Genomic DNA, 21,901 nt, shown 5'->3' with positions numbered 1-21,901 from the left:
CCCTGATGAGTGTGCTCCCTCCCTTTTTGCCATGCCAGGTTGGGGAACGGTGCTCCCATCCTCCAATGCACAGAAGTGAGATCTCTTAGGGGAAGCTGCGGGCGTCGGTGACTGATCTCAGAACAAATAGCGAGTTTTGATGGCTCAGACTGTCAGGTCTCCACTAAGGATTTCCACTTTTGTCGTTAGCTTTTCCCACAGGTTCGCTCTCAGCACGTTACCGCGTTCTACACGCATCAAGTGTTAAAAAGAAATAACAGCGGCTAATGTATTAAAATACGGGAAATGCTTGTATCAAACGTGGCAGGTGCTAAACAGAATTCAATTCTAATCACATTAAGACAGAAGAGCCATTTACTCCCAGAATTTATAGTGAAGGTCTAAATGAAGCTGCAGATTGCTTTAAATTAGTATCTGTAGCGGAAATACAAAACTACCGGGGATTGCTCTGCAATTGCATTGGCAGAGAAAAAGGAAATATCAATCACTTGGAGTTTATAATCAGCAGAATCATCACAGCTGTAATTCTTCCCCCCACCTCCATTGCCAATAGGCCTTGCTTACCTGCCATTCCGGGACACCTGGGAACTTTCCAATTTAGTCTGAGACTAGGAGGGGGAGGGGAAGGAGACCTATGGTGGCATTGAGGAAAAGCAAGTCTTGACTTTGAGGGGTATAGATGTAACAAGTGACTTGGGGGGGGGGGGGGGGGGGAAGGGGCATTCCAATACACTAATGCACAATGGCGAATTGAGGTAGCGGCCACAATATGGTTCAAGTCTGTAAAAGCCTAACAATTAAAGTAGTTGTAGACCCTAATATATATACCCAGTGAAGTGACTGGCCACAGGTGATACAGAGAGATGAAGCAAATCCCCCTGCATAAGTTGTACCTGTTTATCTGCAGTCTTCTCTTCTCTACAGCGGTTCAAAGTGCAGAATTTATACAGATCGTCTGAGCTCTCAGAAAGCAGGGGGCGGAGAGCTGAAGTTACACTCTGCAGATCTCAGGGAGAAGAGATCTGAGACCTGATTGGAAGGGAGGGAAGGCCCACCCCCCCTTTCACACACAGGAACAGAGCTGAGACTGTCCATCACAGTCTGTGTGCTGGAGCTCCCTCCTCTGTCATCATTTTGTGTCTCTTGGTATCAGGAAAACTTGTCAGAAGTGACCCCCGCTGATAGCAGAGGAAGAAGGCAGCAGACAGAGATGACACTTAGTGCTCTGGATTGAGACAAGTACACAGTACAGTCTTTAATGTAGGAGAAAATGACACAGGATTCACAATAAGGGCTAAATCGAAGTTCCAGACTATCATATCTGAGTGGAGAAAGCTGTGCTTTTGGCTTATATCAGTGGAAGAAATAGTGCCCCATCATTGGTGTCATCGAGAGAAATAGTGCCCCATCATTGGTGTCAGCGAGAGAAATAGTGCCCCATCATTGGTGTCAGCGAGAGAAATAGTGCCCCATCATTGGTGTCAGCGAGAGAAATAGCGCCCCATCATTGGTGTCAGCGAGAGAAATAGAGCCCCAACATTGGTGTCAGCGAGAGGAATAGTGCCCCATCATTTATATCAGTGGGAGGAATAGTGTCCAATTATTTATATCAGTGAGAGGAATAATGCCCCATCATTGTTATAATTGAGAGGAATAGTGCCCCATTGTTGGTGTCAGTGGGAGGAATAGTGCCCCACCTTTGGTGTCAGTGAGAGGAATAGTGCCCAATTATTTATATTAGTGAGAGGAATAATGACCCATCATTGATATCATTGAGAGGAATAGTGTCCCATTGTTGGAGTCAGTGGGAGGAATAGTGTCCCATCATTAGTACTAGTGGGAGGAATATTGCCCCTTCTTTGGTGTCAGCCAGATGAATAGTGCCCCATCATTTATATTAATGGGCGGAATAGTGCACCATCTTTGGTGTCAGAGAGAGGAAGAGTGCCCAATCATTTATATCAGTGGGAGGAATAGTGCCCCTTCATTGATATCCTTGAGAGTAATAGTGCCCCATCTTTGGTGTCAGTGGGAGGAATAGTGCCCCATCATTGATATCATTGAGAGTAATTGTGCCCCATCTTTGGTATCAGTGGGAGGAATAGTGCCCAATCATTTAAATCAGTGGGAGGAATAGTGCTCCATCTTTGGTGTCAGTGAGAGGCATAGTGCCCCATTGTTGGTGTCAGTGAGAGGAATAGTGCCCCATTGTTGGTGTCAGTGAGAGGAATAGTGCCCACTGCCCAATCATTTATATCAGTGGGAGGAATAGTGCTCCATCTTTGGTGTCAATGAGAGGAATAGTGCCAAATAATTTATATAAGTGAGAGGAATAGTGCCCCGTCATTTCTATCAAGAGGAGAAATGGCCAAAATCATGACTGGTGTCAGTGGAGGGAATAGTGGAAGATTGTCGTGTCAAAGGAAGGAATAGTACCCCATTGTTGGTGTCAATAGGAGGAATGGTGCCCCAAGGGCAAGCAAAGGGCCACATCCAGCCTATGGGCCACAGGTTGGAGACCACTGGTGCAGACTGTAGAGGACTTGTAAGGAGTAGATGGCAGGGGGTGTGGAAGATTGCGGTATAGAGTGAATGGTAGGAATGTTTATGCTGCATTAACTATAGTGGGTGACTGACTGTTTCCGGTAGCCTCATATACATGGCAATCCATTCTGCAAGATACAATGAATGCTGCAGACAAAGCAGAACCACCCAGCAATAACTCAATACTGAATTGTCTATTAGGACTGGAAGAGAAAAATGCTAAGAAGTTGGCCTTGAAACTGGCTCTGTTTTCTGAACACACCACTCCGAGGAGACTTTCTACGATGCTTTCAGCAGAACCGGCTAACCTCAGCATCTCGCTTTAATTATAAACAAGCTGTCTCATTAAGATTTTACATTTGAGGGGAAAACAGTCTATTTTCTCCTTTCTGAGGTTTTGTTCCCCATCCAGCCTTGCTCCCGCCTGTGCAATAACCTCTTCTAGCGGAAGAGTGAATCTAGACTGCATAGGAACACGTTTCTGTCTAGTTATATGAAAACTCTTGGAGCCTATTCAAGCGTGTGGCTGTCATAAGCTCTGTACAAGTTCAGAGAGTTCGATACAGATCTGGCACGGAGAGCCCCAAGGGAGACGTGTTTTACTCATCACAGACAGTCAAAAAGAAAAGCTTCCAATTCCACCCGATCTTGGATCCTTTCTAGAAAAGCATGCAGCCCTCCTTTAATGTTTTCAAGCGTGCTTATCATTAAAACCCACACTTCACATGGAAGAGTAGGGCACAAGTCAGCATTACCAAGTATGTGACTTATTGTAAAGATTTTCCTTTAGTTCCCGTGCCAGAGACACAAAAGGAAGTTAAGACAATTCCCCTCTAAGACAACTGCAATTGGAATAAATGCCCCCATTGGAAGTTTTTCTATCTATTCATCTTCTCCCCTTAGACAGTTGCCATTGAAATACATTATATTACCAAAAATATTGAGACGCCTGATTAAAGCGGAGTTTCGGGCACAGAAGTCATTTTTTAACAAACATACCCCCGGGACAGTCAGGGCTAGCACATTCCACAATGGCTAGCCTCTGATCTGTCCCGGTTCGCACTTACCTTTTAGAAGAAATACTTACTTATAAAATTTCTTCCACAGCGTTTCCATCTCTCTTGTGGGCAGCTGAAGCCGGCGCGGTCCTCTTCTGTGTCTTCTTCCGCGTCTTCTTGTCCCAGAATGCGCCGCACCGGCCCCTCTCGTCACTTCCGGTGCGGCGCCACATTCCTAAACAGCTTCTGGGCATGCCCAGAAGCCGTTTAGCAGGGAATGCGGCGTCGCCTAGAAGTGACGAGCGGGGCCGGTGCCGTCGCATTGATTCCTGGGAGCGATGACGTTCAGCTCCCAGGAATCATCGCAGCGCAGGAATTAACAGCGGAGCCGCGGCGGTGAGGGAGGAAGTACCCTGAGGTGAGTATTTACGATCGTCAATTACAAGGTGAGTTTTTTTAAAAAAAAAAAAACCTAACTATCCAATTCCTTTTCAGGTTATGCTGAACTAGCGGACGGGCACAAAAAAAAAATATCGATTTTGTGCCCGGAACTCCGCTTTAAGCACAGGTGTGTGAAACGCGTCTGTAAATTGTTCTTTGAACTGTGAATGCATGTCATGTCATTTCTTCCCATGGATTTATAAATAAACATCAAGATTTTAAGCTAGATGTGCCACCACCTTTGCTCTCCTTTGTCTCCACTCCATGGTTGCGGACCCTGGCAGGCACCCAGCGCTCTACAGACAGCTACCTGGTTCCACCTATGGTGGTGTAACTTTTGATGGCCTGCCTTAACCACTTAAGCCCCAGCCCTATTTCGGACACATTTTGTTTACAAGTTAAAACTAGTATTTTTTCCTAGAAAACTACTTAGAACCCCCAAACATTATATATATTTTTTTTAGCAAAGACTCTGGAGAATAAAATGTCGGTCATTGCAAAATTTTTTGTCACGCGGTATTTGCGCAGTGGTCTTTAAAATGCCATTTGTTTGGAAAAAATTTGAAAAATCACATTTCACTGCATTTAAAAAATACTAAACAGTAAAGTTAGCCCATTTTTTTTATATATTGTGAAAGATGATGTCACGCCGAGTAAATTGATACCCAACATGTTACAGTTTAAAATTGGGCCCCCCCCCCCGTGGGATGGCGTCAAACTACGGTCAATAGAGATCTCAATCTGTGACGCTTTAAATTTATTTAACGGTTACCAGTTTAGAGTTAGAGTGTAGCTCTTTTTTTTAATTTATTGCCCATGCTCTGGCGATCGCGGCGATACCTCACATGTGTGGTTTGAACAGCGATTTCATTCGCGGCTCGACTTGCGTATACGTTTTTTTTTGTGCGCGAGCTAATGGTGACGGGGGCGGCTAAATTTTTTTTTTTTCCTATTTATTTTTTCTTTTTTTAACTTTATTAAAGGTTTTTCAAAAAAAAAAAATCTAATCACTTTTATTGCTGTCACAAGCAATGTAAACATCCCTTGTGACAGCAATATGTAGTGACAGGTAAACTTTATGGAGGGATCGAGGGTCTAAAAGATCCTAGACCCCTCCACTACACTTCCCTGTATGCAAAACGCCGAAAACTGCATTTTTGCATACAGCCGTTTTTCAAATCTGCTGCCTTTTGCAGCACAGTAAGCCGGAAGTGACGTCATGGACGCCGCCTCCGGGTTACATCATCGGAGACCCGATCGATGCCGATTCCGGCATTCATCGGGACTCCCCTCCTGCTCACCCGGGTAACGATCGAGCGGCTCCCGAGCCGCATCGGTCGTTACCGACGGAAAGCCGACCGTCGGCTTCAAACCACGGTACCGGGATGATGCCTCTAGCTAGAGACATCATCCCGGTATACTACCGCAAAGTCAGCCGACGTACCAGTACGTTGATATGCGGTAAGAGGTTAAGCGGTGCAAACCCTTTTGTTGTCTATTGGGACACCTGCCTTTACACGCGCATGAACTTTAAAGCGGAGTTCCACTCGTTTTTAAGTTTATTAAAAGTCAGCAGCTACAAAAAATGTAGCTGCTGACTTTTAATAAACACACTCACTTGTCCCACGGTCCAGCGATGCGGCCGGCCGAAGTCTCACTCCTCTCTCTCACCTCTCTCCGGCACCAGGAAACACAAATTAGGGTCACTTCGCTGCGACAGCTTGCGTTTTCGCAGCCAGGTGCACACTGCGCATGCGCGAGTCGCACTGCTCCTCCCTAGTGACTGGGCAATCTTCTGGGACCTGTGATGTGTCCCAGAAGATTGCAGGGAGGGAGGGGGAGAAGAGAACTTCCACTCGAGTCGTCTAGGTGGCCCGAGCAGAAGTGGGAGCTGGGTAAATGTCAAAACTAGGTACCCGCTCTCCCCCCCCCAAAAAAAATGACATGCCAAATGGGACATGAAAGGGGGTGAGCGGTAGTTCCACTTTTAGGGGGAATCCTGCTTTAATAGCATCCCAGTCATAGTCCGTAGGGTTCAATATTGAGTTGTCCAATCTTTTGCAGCAATAACAGCTTCAACTCTTCTGGGAAGGCTGTCCACAAGGTTTAGGAGTGTGTCTATGGGAATTTTTGACCATTCTTCTAGGAAGTGCATTTGTGAGGTCAGGCACTGATGTGAATGAGAAGGCCTGGCTTGCACTCTCTGCTCTAATTCATCCCAAAGGTGTTCTATCAGGTTGAGGTCAGGACTCTGTGCAAGTCAGTCAAGTTCCTTCACCCCAAAGTCTCTCACCCATGTCTTTATGGACCTTGCTTTGTGCACTGGTCCAAATCATTAGATGGACTGGGGATTATGGTGTGGGGTTGTTTTTCAGGGGTTGGGCTTGACCCCTTAGTTCCAGTGAAGGGAACTCTTAAGGCGTCAGCATACCAAGATATTTTGAACAATTTTCATGCTCCCAACATTGTGGGAATAGTTTGGGGATGGCCCCTTCCTGTTCTAACATGACGGTGCACCAGTGCACAAAGCAAGGTCCATAAAGACATGGATGAGTGAGTTTGGGGTGGAGGAACTTGACTGACCTGCACAGAGTCCTGATCTCAACCCGATAGAACACCTTTGGGATGAATTAGAGTGGAGATTGCGAGCCAGGCCTTCTCGTTCACATCAGTGCCTGACTTCACAAATATGCTTCTGGAAGAATGGTCAAACATTCCCATAGACACACTCCTAAACCTTGTGGACAGCCTTCCCAGAAGATTTGAAGCTGTTATAGCTGCAAAAGGTGGGCCAACTCAATATTGAGCCCTACGGACTAAGACTGGGATGCCATTAAAGTTCATGTGCTTAAAGTCAGGCATCTCAATACTTTTGGTAATATAGTGTAAGTGCCCCCATTGCAAGATTTCCCATCTATTCATTTTTCAGTGGCAACTGTAAAATTTTCCATTTCAGTCCCTGTGACAGTGGTCACCAGGACAGATAAAGCCTAGTACACACTATTAGAAAATGGGCCAAAAAATGTAATTTTCTGTTGATAAGTACAGTGCTTTTGAGAGCCAACATAGACTGTTTAGACTGTTAAAAAAATTCCAAAGAAACATGTTGGCAATTTTTTCTCGTTAGTCTGATTATCGTTTAATTAGTACAGTAATCATTCTAGAAAAATTGAATGAGAAAATCTGCACATGATCGGAAACAAAGTAAGACCATAGACTAGACATATACCGTATCTATGTATGTAGTAAGTTGTCCTCTGTCGTTTGAGAATTTTCGTTCCGTTTTCAGTGTTCTCGTTTTGAACATGGGACGAGGGCACCAAGAACTGCAAACGATCATTTGTATGATTTTCTAATAGCGTGTACTAGGCTTAAGATAGGGTATACCTCCCCACACGGGAACACACAGTGCTAAAAACTTTACAAGGGTTCTAACCTTTTCACACTCCAAAATGTAAAAATATATATTTTGGCTTCCATTTACTTTAATATGCAACATTAAAAGAATGATCAAAGTCAATGGCTTACCTGGTGGACTCTTTGGACAGAACGCCAACATAGGAGGTGACAAAGTTCTGAAACTTCCGGTGCTGCTCTTCCCACCGGTCTTCCACAGAATAGTAATTGGGCAGAGGAGCACCAAATAAAATCTCGCTCCGTAGTAGAGAACTCTTCAGGTTTTCTGTTGTGAGATTCTCATCCACATACCAGTAAAACTCCGGGTGAGTCATGGCCAGCTTCAGAGATCCTGTAAAAGTATGATCGTTATTCTGGAAGCAGATTACACAAGACACTTGTCATACCCCCAAATGCAAGATGCCCAGCCAATTCTTTTTCTCCAGGACGTCAGCAGTGAGAGATTTGTACCAACATTTCAAAACCTGTCCAACTGCCATGGCCAATACAGAGGGCTTCACCCTACCATGATAGACTTTCTGTAACAGCCATTCTCAACTAGAGTTTCTCTAGAGCTTTCCTCTAGATGGATTCCTTGATCTGTGGCTAAAGGACTTACTATTTGATGGTCCCTGCATAGTTTTTGGACCAACGCCACTTGGCTGAGCCAGCTGCATTTTGACAACCACTGTAAGATGGGGAATCTCACTACCAATGTAAGGGGCATTCTTCCCATTGACCACCAACGTATGGAGAATTCTTCCCACTAACCCCCAATCCAAAGGGCATTTTTCCCACTGACCCCCAGTGAATTGGTTTTAGCAAGGGTTCAGGAATTCCACAGTGAGAGATTTGTACCAACATTTCAAAACCTGTCCAACTACCATGGCCAATACAGAGGGCTTCACCCTACCATAATAGACTCTCTGTATCAGCCATTCTCAACCAGAGTTTCTCTAGCGGTTTCCTCTAGATGGATCCTTGATCTGTGGCTAAATGACTTTCTACTTGATGGTCCCTGCATAGCTTTTGGACCAACGCCACTTGGCTGAGCCAGCTGCATTTTGACAGCCACTGTAAGACGTGGAATCTCACTCACCACCAATGTAAGGGGCATTCTTCCCATTGACCACCAACGTAAGGAGCATTCTTCCCACTAACCCCCAATCCAAAGGGCATTTTTCCCACTGGCCCCCAGTGAATTGGTTTTAGCAAGGGTTAAAGACGTCAGCAGTGAGAGAATTGTACCAACATTTCAAAACCTGTCCAACTGCCATGGCCAATACAGAGGGCTTCACCCTACCATGATAGACTCTCTGTATCAGCCATTCTCAACCAGAGTTTCTCTAGAGGTTTCCTCTAGATGGATTCCTTAATCTGTGGCTAAATTACTTTCTATTTGATGGTCCTTGCATAGTTTTTGGACCAATGCCACTTGGCTGAGCCAGCTGTATTTTGACAACCACTGTAAGACGGGGGAATCTCACTCACTACCAATGTAAGGGGCATTCTTCCCATTGACCACCAATGTAAGGAGCACTCTTCCCACTAACCCCCAATCCAAAGGGCATTTTCCCACTGGCCCCCAGTGAATTGGTTTTAACAAGGGTTAAGGACGTCAGCAGTGAGAGATTTGTACCAACATTTCAAAACCTGTCCAACTGCCATGGCCAATACAGAGGGCTTCACCCTACCATGATAGACTTTCTGTATCAGCCATTCTCAACCAGAGTTTCTCTAGAGGTTTCCTCTAGATGGATTTCTTGATCTGTGGCTAAATGACTTTCTATTTGATGGTCCCTGCATAGTTTTTGGACCAACGCCACTTGGCTGAGCCAGCTGCATTTTGACAACCGCTGTAAGACGGGGAATCTTGCCCACTACCAATGTAAGGGGCATTCTTCCCATTGACCACCAACGTAAGGAGCATTCTTCCCACTAACTCCCAATCCAAATGGCATTTTTCCCACTGACCCCCAGTGAATTGGTTTTAGCAAGTATTCAGGACGTCAGCAGTGAGAGATTTGTACCAACATTTCAAACCTGTCCAACTGCCATGGCCAATACAGAGGGCTTCACCCTACCATGATAGACTCTCTGTATCAGCCATTCTCAACTAGAGTTTCTCTAGAGGTTTCCTCTACATGGATTCCTTGATCTGTGGCTAAATGACTTTCTATTTGATGGTCCCTGCATAGTTTTTGGACCAACTCCACTTGGCTGAGCCAGCTGCATTTTGACAACCACTGTAAGACGGGGAATCTCACTCACTACCAATGTAAGGGGCATTCTTCCCATTGACCACCAACGTATGGAGAATTCTTCCCACTAACCCCCAATCCAAAGGGCATTTTTCCCACTGACCCCCAGTGAATTGGTTTTAGCAAGGGTTCAGGACGTCAGCAGTGAGAGATTTGTACCAACATTTGAAAACCTATCCAACTGCCATGGCCAATACAGAGAGCTTCACCCTACCATGATAGACTCTCTACATCAGCCATTCTCAACCAAAGTTTCTCTAGAGGTTTCCTCTAGATGGATTCCTTGATCTGTGGCTAAAGGACTTTCTATTTGATGGTCCCTGCATAGTTTTTGGACCAACGCCACTTGGCTGAGCCAGCTGCATTTTGACAAGTACTGTAAGACGGGGAATCTCACTCACTACCAGTTGTAAGCGGCATTCTTCCCATTGACCACCAATGTATGGAGAATTCTTCCCACTAACCCCCAATCCAAAGGGCATTTTTCCCACTGACCCCCAGTGAATTGGTTTTAGCAAGGGTTCCTTGAGACCTGAAAATAACTTCTAGAGTTCCTCTTGGGTTAAAGGTTGAGAAAGACTACTTTATATTGTAGAACTGGAAAAATAATTTAAAAAAAACAATAGGTCACAGTGGCACCTTGCTTATGTTCTTGGGGTAGAGACAAGCTTTTTCTGGAATTACTCCTAAAATATGTCTTACTTTATCCTCTCTATCCCATTTTCTCTCTGTAGCTCCCTTTCTATTTATTTGGAAAACGCCAGTGCTAGAGTCTGCTACTATCAAACAACTTAAAATATAGCTAAAGGCAAAACTTTTTTTTTTGGATTCAGACAGAGTGGAGTGGGGGTTAGAACCCTTGCCAGTTTTCGGTGTCTATGTCCCTGTTAGGGAGATTTGCTTGTTTTCCAATTGGCCTGATCACCAAGGCCACAGGAAAGGAAAGGAAGAGAGTAGATTCAAAATTTTGAGGTTGCCACCAGAACAGGAATAGAGCCAAAATCTTCCAATGCGGACACCTGTTCCTGCTCCAACTGTCTAAATCTGACCTCCCTTTTTACAATCTCATTGAATCTCCTTTAGGTCTACCGACTACCAACAAGTATGTAGTGCAAGGGCCTTTCAAGTGTTTTACAAAATGATGGGATAGTTTAGGTAGGTTCTCATATTTCATCGTTTTGGTACATCTAAATTTGGTTTACAGAGATTGTATTGTGTGGTGACTTTCCCTCACATTTGACAGATATCTTCTCACTTCCTGTTGAGCCCACAGCAGTGGTCTCCAAACTGTGGCCCACGGGCCAGATGCCCTTTGCTTTTTTTTATCAAGCCCTTGGAGCGCTGATTCTCATATTGACACCAACAATGGGGGCATAATTCTTGCCACTAACCACAACAATGGAGGACTATTCCTGCCACTGATACCAATGATGGGGCACTATTCCTGCCACTGATACCAATGATGGGGCACTATTCCTCTTACTGACACCAATGATGGGACACTATTCCTCCCACTGATACCAACAAAGGGACACTATTCCTCCCACTGATACCAATGATGGGGCACTATTCCTCCTACCAGCATCAATGATAGGGCACTATTCCTGCCACTGATACCAACGATGGGGCACTATTCCTCCTACCAGCATCAATGATAGGACACTATTCCTCCCACTGACACCAATGATGGGGCACTATTCCTGCCACTGACACCAATGATGGGGCACTATTCCTCCTACCAGCATCAATGATAGGACACTATTCCTCCCACTGACACCAATGATGGGGCACTATTCCTGCCACTGACACCAATGATGGGGCACTATTCCTCCCACTGACACCAATGATGGGGCACTATTCCTGCCACTGATACCAATGATGGGGCACTATTCCTCCTACTGGCATCAATGATAGGACACTATTTCTCCCACTGACACCAATGATGGGGCACTATTCCTCCCACTGATACCAATGATGGGGCACTTTTCCTGCCACTGATACCAACAATGGGGCCCTATTCCTCCTACCAGCATCAATGATAGGACACTATTCCTCCCACTGACACCAATGATGGGGCACTTTTCCTGCCACTGATACCAACAATGGGGCCCTATTCCTCCTACCAGCATCAATGATAGGACACTATTCCTCCCACTGACACCAATGATGGGGCACTATTCCTGCCACTGACACCAATGATGGGGCACTATTCCTGCCACTGAAACCAACGATGGGACACTATTCCTCCTACTGACACCAATGATGGGGCGCTGTTCCTCCCACGGACACCAATAATGGGGCACTATTTCTCCCACTGGCACCAATGATGGGGCACTATTCCTCCCACTGATACCAATGATGGGGCACTATTCCTCTCACTGATACCAATGATGGGGCACTATTCCTCCTACTGACACCAATGATGGGGCACTATTCCTCCTACTGACACCAATGATGGGGCACTATTCCTCCCACTGACACCAATGATGGGGCACTATTCCTCCTACTGACACCAATGATGGGGCACTATTCCTCCCACTGATACCAATGATGGGGCACTATTCCTCTCACTGATACCAATGATGGGGCACTATTACTCCCACTGACACCAATGATGGGGCACTATTCCTCCCACTGACACCAATGATGGGGCACTATTCCTCCCACTGACACCAATGATGGGGCACTATTCCTCCCACTGACACCAATGATGGGGCACTATTCCTCCGACTGACACCAATGATGGGGCACTATTCCTCCTACTGACACCAATGATGGGGCACTATTCCTCCCACTGACACCAATGATGGGGCACTATTCCTCCCACGGACACCAATGATGGGGCACTATTCCTCCCACTGATACCAACGATAGGGCATGATGCCTCCTACTGACACCAATAATGGGGCATGATTTACTGACACAGTGACATTTTTACTCCCACTGGCCACAGTCTGGCCCCCCTAAAGCCTGAGGGACAGTAAACTGGCCTGGCCCACAGGACAGGAAATTAGGTGAAAGTTCCCTAGTGAGACACATATGGCAAAAAAATAAAAACAAATATAAAATACTGACAACAGTTTTATCCCTCCCCTACTTTATCCAGATATAGATGTACTTTAAGATTTTACCATACATTAACCACTTCAGTTCCAGAAGGTTTACCCCCCTTCATGACCAGGCCATTTTTTGCGATACGGCACTGCATTATTTTAACTGACAATTGCGCAGTCATGCGACGCTGCACCAAAATAAAATTGATGTCCTTTTTTTCCCCACAAATAAAGCTTTCTTTTAGTGGTATTTGATTACCTCAGTGGTTTTTATTTTTTGCGCTATAAAAAAGACAGACAATTTGGAAAAAAAAAATGTTTTTTCTTACTTTCTGCTATAATACATATCCAATAAAAATGTATTCAATTTAGGCCAATATGTATTCTGCTATTTTTGGTTTAAAAAAAATCCCAGTAAGCGTATATTGATTGGTGTTTGCAAAAGTTTCAGAGTTTACAAACTATGGGATAGATTTATGAAATTTTTTTTTATTTTTTTACTAGTAATGGCGGCGGAAGTAAAATTTCATACGTTGAATGCTCGGCCGGTTATCTGATCCTTAGTGTAGTGCTTTCGACAGCCAATTCCGACTTTTCAAATAACAAAAACGTAAGATTCACGCTATAAAATTTTTATCGTATGTGAACAGAAAATCCGATTTGTTTTTATTACTTTTCATCCAAAAAAAAAATCGTAAGAGCAAGACCGCGCATGCTCAGAAACGAAAGAATACATTACAGAACAATTCAACTCATTACATCACTTCTGAAGATGAATTCTGTCGGACGAGAATTTTTGTAAGTTCAGCAACCTCTTCACTTTCCATATGAGACTAGCATGCAACAAAAACCAGCGATAATTCCTCCGATAATCTGACCGTGTGTACCAGGCTTAAGGCTCTATTCACACTTGTATGACTGTGGAGTGCAACTTTTGTGCAACTTTGGGTGGGTGCAACTTGGATAGGACTTTGGCTTTGACCAGTGATAATGGACAATTGTTGCACACAAGTTGCAGTGAAGAACATTCAGGTGCAACTTTCATGTAACTTTTGAGGGTTAACATTGAAGTCTATGGACCTCAAGTTGCATAAAAGTCGGACCAAAGTAGTGCATGAACTACTTTAAAGTTTGAAAACATAGGGAAGGGGGGGGATTTGTGTTGGGAGGGGGGATTTGGGAAGCAGCAGGGGTAAGGATTGTTCTAGGAGGGTAAATTTGGGGGTGTGTGCGAGGAGTGGTTATTTAGGGGGATTTGTGTTGGTAAGGGGGATGGGGGAGGACCATTTGTGCTAGGGCGGGGGATTTGGGGTGTTTGTGCTATGGTAGAGGTGGGAGGGGATTTTGTTTTTTGTTTTCTTATTGGGAGGGGGTAGGTATGTAGGGAGGGATGTAGGGATGACTGGGGGTATTTGTGCTAGGAGGGTAAAAGGATTTGTGCTTGGAGTGGGGGGATGGGGGGGCATTTGTGATGGGAAGGGGGATTCGGAGGGGAAGGATGTGTACCCAGAGGGGAAATTTAAGGGGTAGAGGATTTGTGCTAGGAGGGGTGATTTACTTGGGGGTAGGGCATTTGTGCTGGGGGGATTTGGAGAAAAGGGGGCAAATATATGTGCTGGGAGGGGAGATTTGTGTTAGAAGAGGGGATATGGTAGAGATGGGAGGGAATTTTTTTTTGGGGGGGAGGGATGTAGGGATGATTGGAGCTATTTGTTCTAGGAGGGGAAAGGATTTGTGCTAGGAGTGGGGGGGACTGGGGGGGGGGGGGGGTTTGTGCTGGTAGGGGGGATTTGGAGGGGGGCTTGAGGGGGTAGAGGATTTGTGCTAGGAGGGATGATTTTTTTTTGGGAGGGAGCATTTGTGCTGGGGGGATTTGGGGAACAGGGGGCAAATATATGTGCTGGGAGGGGGGATTTTAGCAGGTGGGGGTGGATTTGTACTGAGAGGAGGTGGAATTAATGCTTATAGGGAAAGCATGCAGATTAGTGCTCAATTTCTTTTTTTTTTTTTTTCGCCACCATTACTAGTAAAAAATAAATAAAAATGACATAAATCTTTCCCCTAGTTTGTAGACGCGATAACTTTTGCACAAACCAATCAATATATACCTATTGATATATTTTTTTTTTTTTTACCAAAAATATGTAGCAGAATACAAATTGGCCTAAAAGGATGAAAATTTTTGTATTTTGGGAATGTTATATAGCAGAATGTGAAAAATATTGTTTGTTCGTTTTTTTTTTTTTTTCAGAATTCTTTTTTTTTTTTATTTATAGCGCAAAAAGTAAAAATCGCACAGGTGATCAAATACCACCAAAAGAAAGCTCTAATTGTGGGGGGGGGGGTTTGGGAGAACATACATTTTATTTGGGTACAGAGTCGCACGACCGCGCAATTGTCAGTTAAAGTAATGCAGTGCCGAATCGCAAAAAAAGGCCTGATCATTAAGGGGGAAAATCTGGTCCAGAAGTGGTTAAAAGCACATTGAATGATGTAATAATGAATGAAATGATGCATTATTTGTGTCTTTATATTTCCCCGGAGTTCAGCTTTAATTCTTCAAAGATTCGAAGAACTAACACCAATCTCACTTTCACAGCTGCCATCTGCTTGGAGCGATATTGATACGTGCCTAACAAACGCGGTGTTAGAACAAGGATACTTTGTTGTTCCATATGATGCAATTCATTCATTATTTGATAGCTGATAACGTGTGATGAATGCACATAGGGAAAGGATTGCGGCCCTGCAGCATCCACAGTGACACGCCGCCATCCCTAATATACACACAAACAAAACATGGACGCTCATGGGACCTTAAATGAGGGGCAGGTCACTCATAAAACATAATAATACATAAAGTACATAATAATTCCAATTTTTATTATAAAATCATTCTAAACATTCCATAATCAATTATGTATCAATATGAATTCTTTTTATCAATCATGAATTTTACATGTCAGCTCTTTCTATCTGATGTTCTTAATCACTTGCCGACCGCCCGTCTCAGATATACTGCGGCAGGCTGGCTCGGCTGCGCGAAACGCCATACCTGTACGGAGGTTCACGGGAGCTCTCCTGGGGGGGTGCCCCCCTATTAGGCAGCAGGAAAGCCGATCCACAGGACCGGCGGCCGTGATCGCCGCCGGGCACCCGCGATCGCTCCCTGCTGAGAGAGAAGGACGGAATTCTGTTGTAAACACAGCGGACCGATGTTCTCACAGGAATCAGCACAGAGCGCCTGTGATCCTCCTTTTAGGGCCCCTTTCACACATACGGACCGTTTGTCCGTTTTTCATCCATCCGTTGACGGATGAAAAACGTACATCAATGTATTCCTATGGAAACACGGATGACAACGGATGATCATCTGTTTACATCCGTTTTCATCTGCTTCCGTCAATATACATTTTTACAAATGGATGAAAACCCTATTTTTCTTCTGTTAAAAAAGGGATCGGACGAAAAACAGATGTAAACGGACAAAAGATTTTTTCGTCCGTTTTTAATCAGTTTTTCATCCGTTTTTGCATTGGTAGTGGATGTGAAAATAAAAACGGACGAAAAACAGACAAAAAACAGATGAAATACGAATGAAAAACGGATGAAAAACAGATGAAAAACAGATGAAAAACAGATGAAAAACAAATGAAAAATGGATGAAAAACAGATGAAAAACAGATGAAAAACGGATGAAAAACAGATGAAAAACGGATGAAAAACAAATGAAAAACGGATGAAAAACAGATGAAAAACGGATGAAAAACAGATGAAAAACGGATGAAAAACAGATGAAAAATGGACGAATAACGGATGAAAAACGGATGAAAAAGATTAAAAATGGATGAAAAACAGATGAAAATCAGATGAAAAACGGATGAAAAACAAATGAAAAACAAATGAAAAACAAATGAAAAACGGATGAAAAACGGATGAAAAACGGATGAAAAACGGATGAAAAACAGATGAAAAATAGATGAAAAACGGATGAAAAATGGACGAATAACGGATGAAAAACGGATGAAAAAGATTAAAAATGGATGAAAAACAGATGAAAAACGGACAAAAAAGGATGAAATACCAATGAAAAATGGATGAAAAACAGATGAAAAATGGATGAAAAACAGATGAAAAACAGATGAAAAACGGATGAAAAATGGATGAATAACGGATGAATAACGGATGAAAAACGGATGAAAAAGATTAAAGATGAATGAAAAACAGGCGAAAAATGGATGACAATTGAATGAAAAACTGACGAATACTTCATCCATTTTGACGTGACGGAACTGATGAAATGAACAGTCCATCGACTGAGCCGTTCTGCTCAGCGGGGGATCGATCCGCCGATCCCTGCTGAGCAGGCGGATGACAGCTCCGTCTCCACTCTGTGTGCAGAGACGGAGCTGTCAGGTCCCCATTCTTCTCTATGGGGGAATCGGATGATAACGGACCGCCTGTCCGTTCTCATCCAATCTGATCCACCAGACGGATGGAAAATAGGGTTTCCATCCATCTGGATTTGACGGACCGGCTCGGATCGGATGTCAGTGGACATGTCTCCGCTGACATCCGATGCCCTATAGAGATGCATGGGGCATCCGTTCAGATCCGCCTGAAAAACTGACAAGCGGATCTGAACAGTCCGCCTGTGTGAAAGCGGCCTTAGGATCACAGGTCTCTGTGTTGATTTCACAAGTCTCTCCCCCCACAGTTAGAAAACACCCCCTAGGCTCACACTTAACCCTTTGATCGCCCTGGGATAACCCCTTCCCTGCCAATGTCATTAGTACAGTAACAGTGCATATTTTTAGCACTGATTACTGTAGTAATGTCACTGGTCCCCCCCAAAAATGTCAAAAATGTCAGTTAGGGGTCCGATCTTTCCGCCGCAATGTCGCAGCCCTGCTAAAAATTGGCAGATGGCCGCCATTACTAGTAAAAACTAAATAAAAAAATAAAAATGACATAAATCTTTCCCCTAGTTTGTAGACGCAATAACTTTTGCACAAACCAATCATAATACGCTTATTGGGATTTTTTTTTTTACCAAAAATAAGTAGCAGAAAACAAATTGGCCTAAAATGATGAAAGGATTTGATTGTTTAATGTTATATAGCAGAAAGTGAAAAATGTTGTTTCTTTTTTTTTTGTTTTTTTTTTCAGAGTTGTCGCTATGTTTTTGTTTATAGTGCAAAAAATAATTTAGATTAAAGATTTATGCAGCCAGCGGTGACAAGAGAAGCTATGCAGCATCGCCACAGGGAGGTTGTTCCCCCTAGTGCCCAGCACAGACTCTGAATGCAGAGCAAGGAAAGACTTGAAAATAGGGAGCATAAGATCTTGGGACATTTAGTCCGGTAAGACAATTTTGTATGGAAGCTGGGACAGTGCAGACTGCAAGTTCCAGCCAACTGGTGAGAGAAGACAAAATGCTGGGAGAAGAGATAAATAGCCTTGGGACACACCAGCGTGGACCTGCAAGCAGTGACTCGGAAGGTGAGCGGTGCTCTGGCCACGTTAAGGCCTGTGTGCGGAGAGAGAGTCATTATCAGCGGGTGCATGGGCGTTCGCCACCAGCTTCCCCTGATCATTAGTGGCTGCCTGGATGCCACGTCCACAACATCCACTTCAGGTCCAGCGCAGTGTGGCGCGAGGTCAAGAGCTGTCCCCATAGCTCCCAACTATCCCTGATTTTGAGGTACTGTCCCTGATTTTGAGGTACTGTCCCTGATTTGGAACAAAGTCCCTCTGTCCTTCTTTCCTCCTCATTTTGGTCTTTATACAGTAGTTGTATATAAAATGCACCATTTATCTATCTATCAAAAAGCATTTCTCAGTGCTAAACCTTTCATCCAATTTCTAAATTGCTGCATTTGTAAACTTCAAAAGTCAATATAAAGGGAGAGTAGTGGTGAAAAAAAAAAAAAAAAAAAAAACGCTGCACTTTTTTTTTCTTTTTTACTTACCTGCAAGTTCACCAGTGCTGTCTCATCAGTGTCCATCAGTGCTGCCAATTACTGCCCATCAGTACCTCCTCATCAGTGTCACCTATCAGTGCTGCCTATCAGTGGCCATCAGTGCCACCTATCTGTGACCATCAGTGCTGCATATCAGTGACCATGAGTGCTGCCTATCAGTGCCACCACTCCGTACCCTTCAACGCTGCCTATCAGAGCCCATCAGTGCTGCCTCTTTAGTGCCCATCAGTGCCACCTATCTTTGGCCATCAGTGCTGCATATCAGTACCCTTCAGCGCTGCCTATCAGAGCCAATCAGTGCTGCCTCATCAGTGCCTATCAGTGCCACCTATCAGTGTCCTTCAGCGCTGCCTATCAGTGCCCATCAGTGCCACATATCAGTGCCACCTATCAGTGCATCATCATCAGTGCTCACCAGTGCTGCCTCATCAGTGCCCATCTTCGCCACCTATCAGTGCTGCCTATCAGTGCCCATCAGTGCCACCTATCAGTGCAGACTATCAGTGCCCATCAGTGCAGCCTCATCAGCGCACATCAGTGAAGGAGAAAAATTACCTGTTTGCAAAATGTTCTAACAAACTTTAAAAAATGTTCCCCCCCCCCCCCCAAATTTTGGTCGTTTTGTTTGTTTAGCAAAAAATAATTAAACAAAACCCAGCGGTGATTAAATACCACCAAAAAAAAGCTCTATTTGTGTGGAAAAAATGATAAAAATGTCATATGTTTACAGTGTAGCATGACCGCGCAATTGTCATTCAAAAAGTGACAGCCCTGAAAGCTGAAAATTGTCCTGGGCAGGAGGGGGTGAAAGGGACCAGTAGGCAAGAGGTTAAAAATACCAGCAGTACAAAGAAAGGTTCCACTGAATTCAGAAACTTCATTTAGGACCCTCTGTAGCCTCTTTTTATCAGACTATATTGCATGTCAGTGGAATGCTGTTTTGAAGAGCAGATAATCAATACAGAATGCAGGTCAATCCCAGGTTCACATTCGTTTTCTATCAACAATATTGATCCTTTGAAGATTGAATGAAGAACCTTTATTACAGCTATTGGAAACAAAGTAACAGAGCCTTTGTATAACACCAGGGACCCCACCTTTCCAGCACCAAACACCTTCCTGCTCTGCCACTAGGACCCCCAAAAAACCCAATTCAAATGCTGGCCAGCTTGGGGAGGCAGGCAATGCTGTAAGTAAGCCGGATCAGACTGTAATTTCTGTCGGGGTTCACAAACCCATAAGTGTTTGGCCTCTTTCACACCGACAGCCAGGGGGCAGTCAAGCTGCAGCTTTATAGCCCCCGCCCCCACACTGACCACCTACCTAAAGCCACGCCTCCCAACTTTTTGAGATGGGAATGAGGGACACCGATTAGCAAAAGCATGTAGGCATAGCCCCTACCCCCATAGCCACGCCCCTTAAATACTTGCCTACTGGGCACGTTCACCCCCTTCCTACCCCAGCCAATTTTCAGCTTTCAGCGCTCACACTTTGAATGACAATTACGCAGTCATACAACACTGTACCCATATGAAATCTTTAACCTTTTTTTCACACAAATAGAGCTTTCTTTTGCTGGTATCACCACTTTTTTTTATTTTTTTGCTAAATAAACAAAAAAGACGGAAAAGTTTAAAAAGAAAAAAAAGTTTTCATAGTTTGTTATAACATTTTGCAAACAGTTAATTTTTCTCCTTCACTGATAAAGCGCTGATGAGGCTGCACTGATGGGCATTGATAGGCTGCACTGGTAGGCACTGATGAGGGGGCACTGATGGGCACTGATAGGCTGCACTGATGGGCACTGATAGGCTGCACTGGTAGGCACTGATGAGGCGGCACTGATGGGCATTGATAGGCTGCACTGGTAGGCACTGATGAGGTGGCACTGATGGGCACTAATAGGCTGCACTGGTGGGCACTGCTGAGGCGGCACTGATAGGCTGCACTGGTAGGCACTGATGAGGCGGCACTGATGGGCACTGATAGGCTGCACTGGTAGGCACTGATGAGGTGGCACTGATGGGCACTGATAGGCTGCACTAGTGGGCAGGGCTGCTGTTAGAAATCACAGGGCCTCATACAGCCTACCTTGTAGCCCCCCCCCCCCCCCAAATATATCAAAGCAATATTTTCACTTAAAATACACTAAAATCATTATTAGCTGACACAAATATAATAGGGGACCTGTGTGAATTATCCCTTTTTTATTTGTTTTTTTAATTTTTTAAATTATTTTATTTGACAACTTTTTTAAATGATTTATTACAATGTTTAAAAATGATTTTCTTTACAATTTGTAATTTTTTTTAAAGGACTGACAGGGGGACACATGGGGGATCAGAAACAGGCAGAACAGGGAGGGGACAGGGGAAGCAATTACAGGAACAATGCCCTGTGTCTGTGTCTCTCCCTGCAGCAGCTGAAAGCCAGTGGGAGGGAGAGAAACAGGCTTTCATCTGCTGCAGAGAGCCATACGAGGCTTCCTTCTGTCATTCCCCCTTCTGTTCAGGCCCCCCTATGTGCTGGGGCCCCCTACAGGAGGACTGGTGGTCCCCCCTTATTAGCGGCCCTGCTGGTGGGCACTGATGGGGCTGCACTGATAGGCACTCTAAGGCTGCGCTGATGAGGCAGCACTGATAGGTGAACAAAAAACAAACACAAGGGCACACCGGCCTAGCACATTATCCTCCATAAAAGGCTTTATTAAATGAAATGATAAAATACTCACAAACGAGTTTTTGGTAAAAGCATATCTCAATGATAAGTTGCCATCAGCGTTAGAAATGGAAGGTGAACTGTCTTTGATGGCTGGAAATGGCTTACGCATTTTGAGGCTAAGCCTCTTCCTCAGCCTGAAGCTCTGCCATGTAACGGCGCCTAGTAGGCAAGTGGTTAAACGATAAATAGTGCATTTATATACAACTATATACAGTGGGTACGGAAAGTATTCAGACCCCCCTTAAATTTTTCACTCTTTGTTATATTGCAGCCATTTGCTAAAATCATATAGGTTCATTCTTCTTCCTCATGAATGTACACATAGCACCCCATACTGACAGAAAAACACAGAATTGTTGACATTGTTGCAGATTTATTAAAAAAGAAAAACTGAAATATCACATGGTCCTAAGTATTCAGACCCTTTGCTCGGTATTTAGTAGAAGCCCCCTTTTGATCTAATACAGCCAGGAGTCTTTTTGGGAAAGATGCAACAAGTCTTT

The 21,901-nt window shown here is 44.3% G+C and overlaps 1 protein-coding gene across 2 annotated transcripts in view; it reads right to left on the bottom strand.

The window, feature by feature from the left end:
* The window catches only part of DISP3 (dispatched RND transporter family member 3), a 225,566-nt gene that overhangs the window by 143,802 nt on the left and 59,863 nt on the right, over positions 1 to 21,901 (bottom strand). For both annotated transcript variants that reach the window (XM_082274320.1, XM_082274321.1), the window contains exon 3: positions 7,512 to 7,731. In XM_082274320.1, the coding sequence (XP_082130446.1) occupies positions 7,512 to 7,731 (220 nt within the window). The remainder of the gene's footprint in view (positions 1 to 7,511; positions 7,732 to 21,901) is intronic.

The sequence above is a fragment of the Pelophylax lessonae genome, assembly GCF_965119305.1.
Source record: "Pelophylax lessonae genome assembly, chromosome: 12".
NCBI lineage: Eukaryota > Metazoa > Chordata > Amphibia > Anura > Ranidae > Pelophylax > Pelophylax lessonae.
This window is presented reverse-complemented; position numbering and strand designations above follow the sequence as displayed.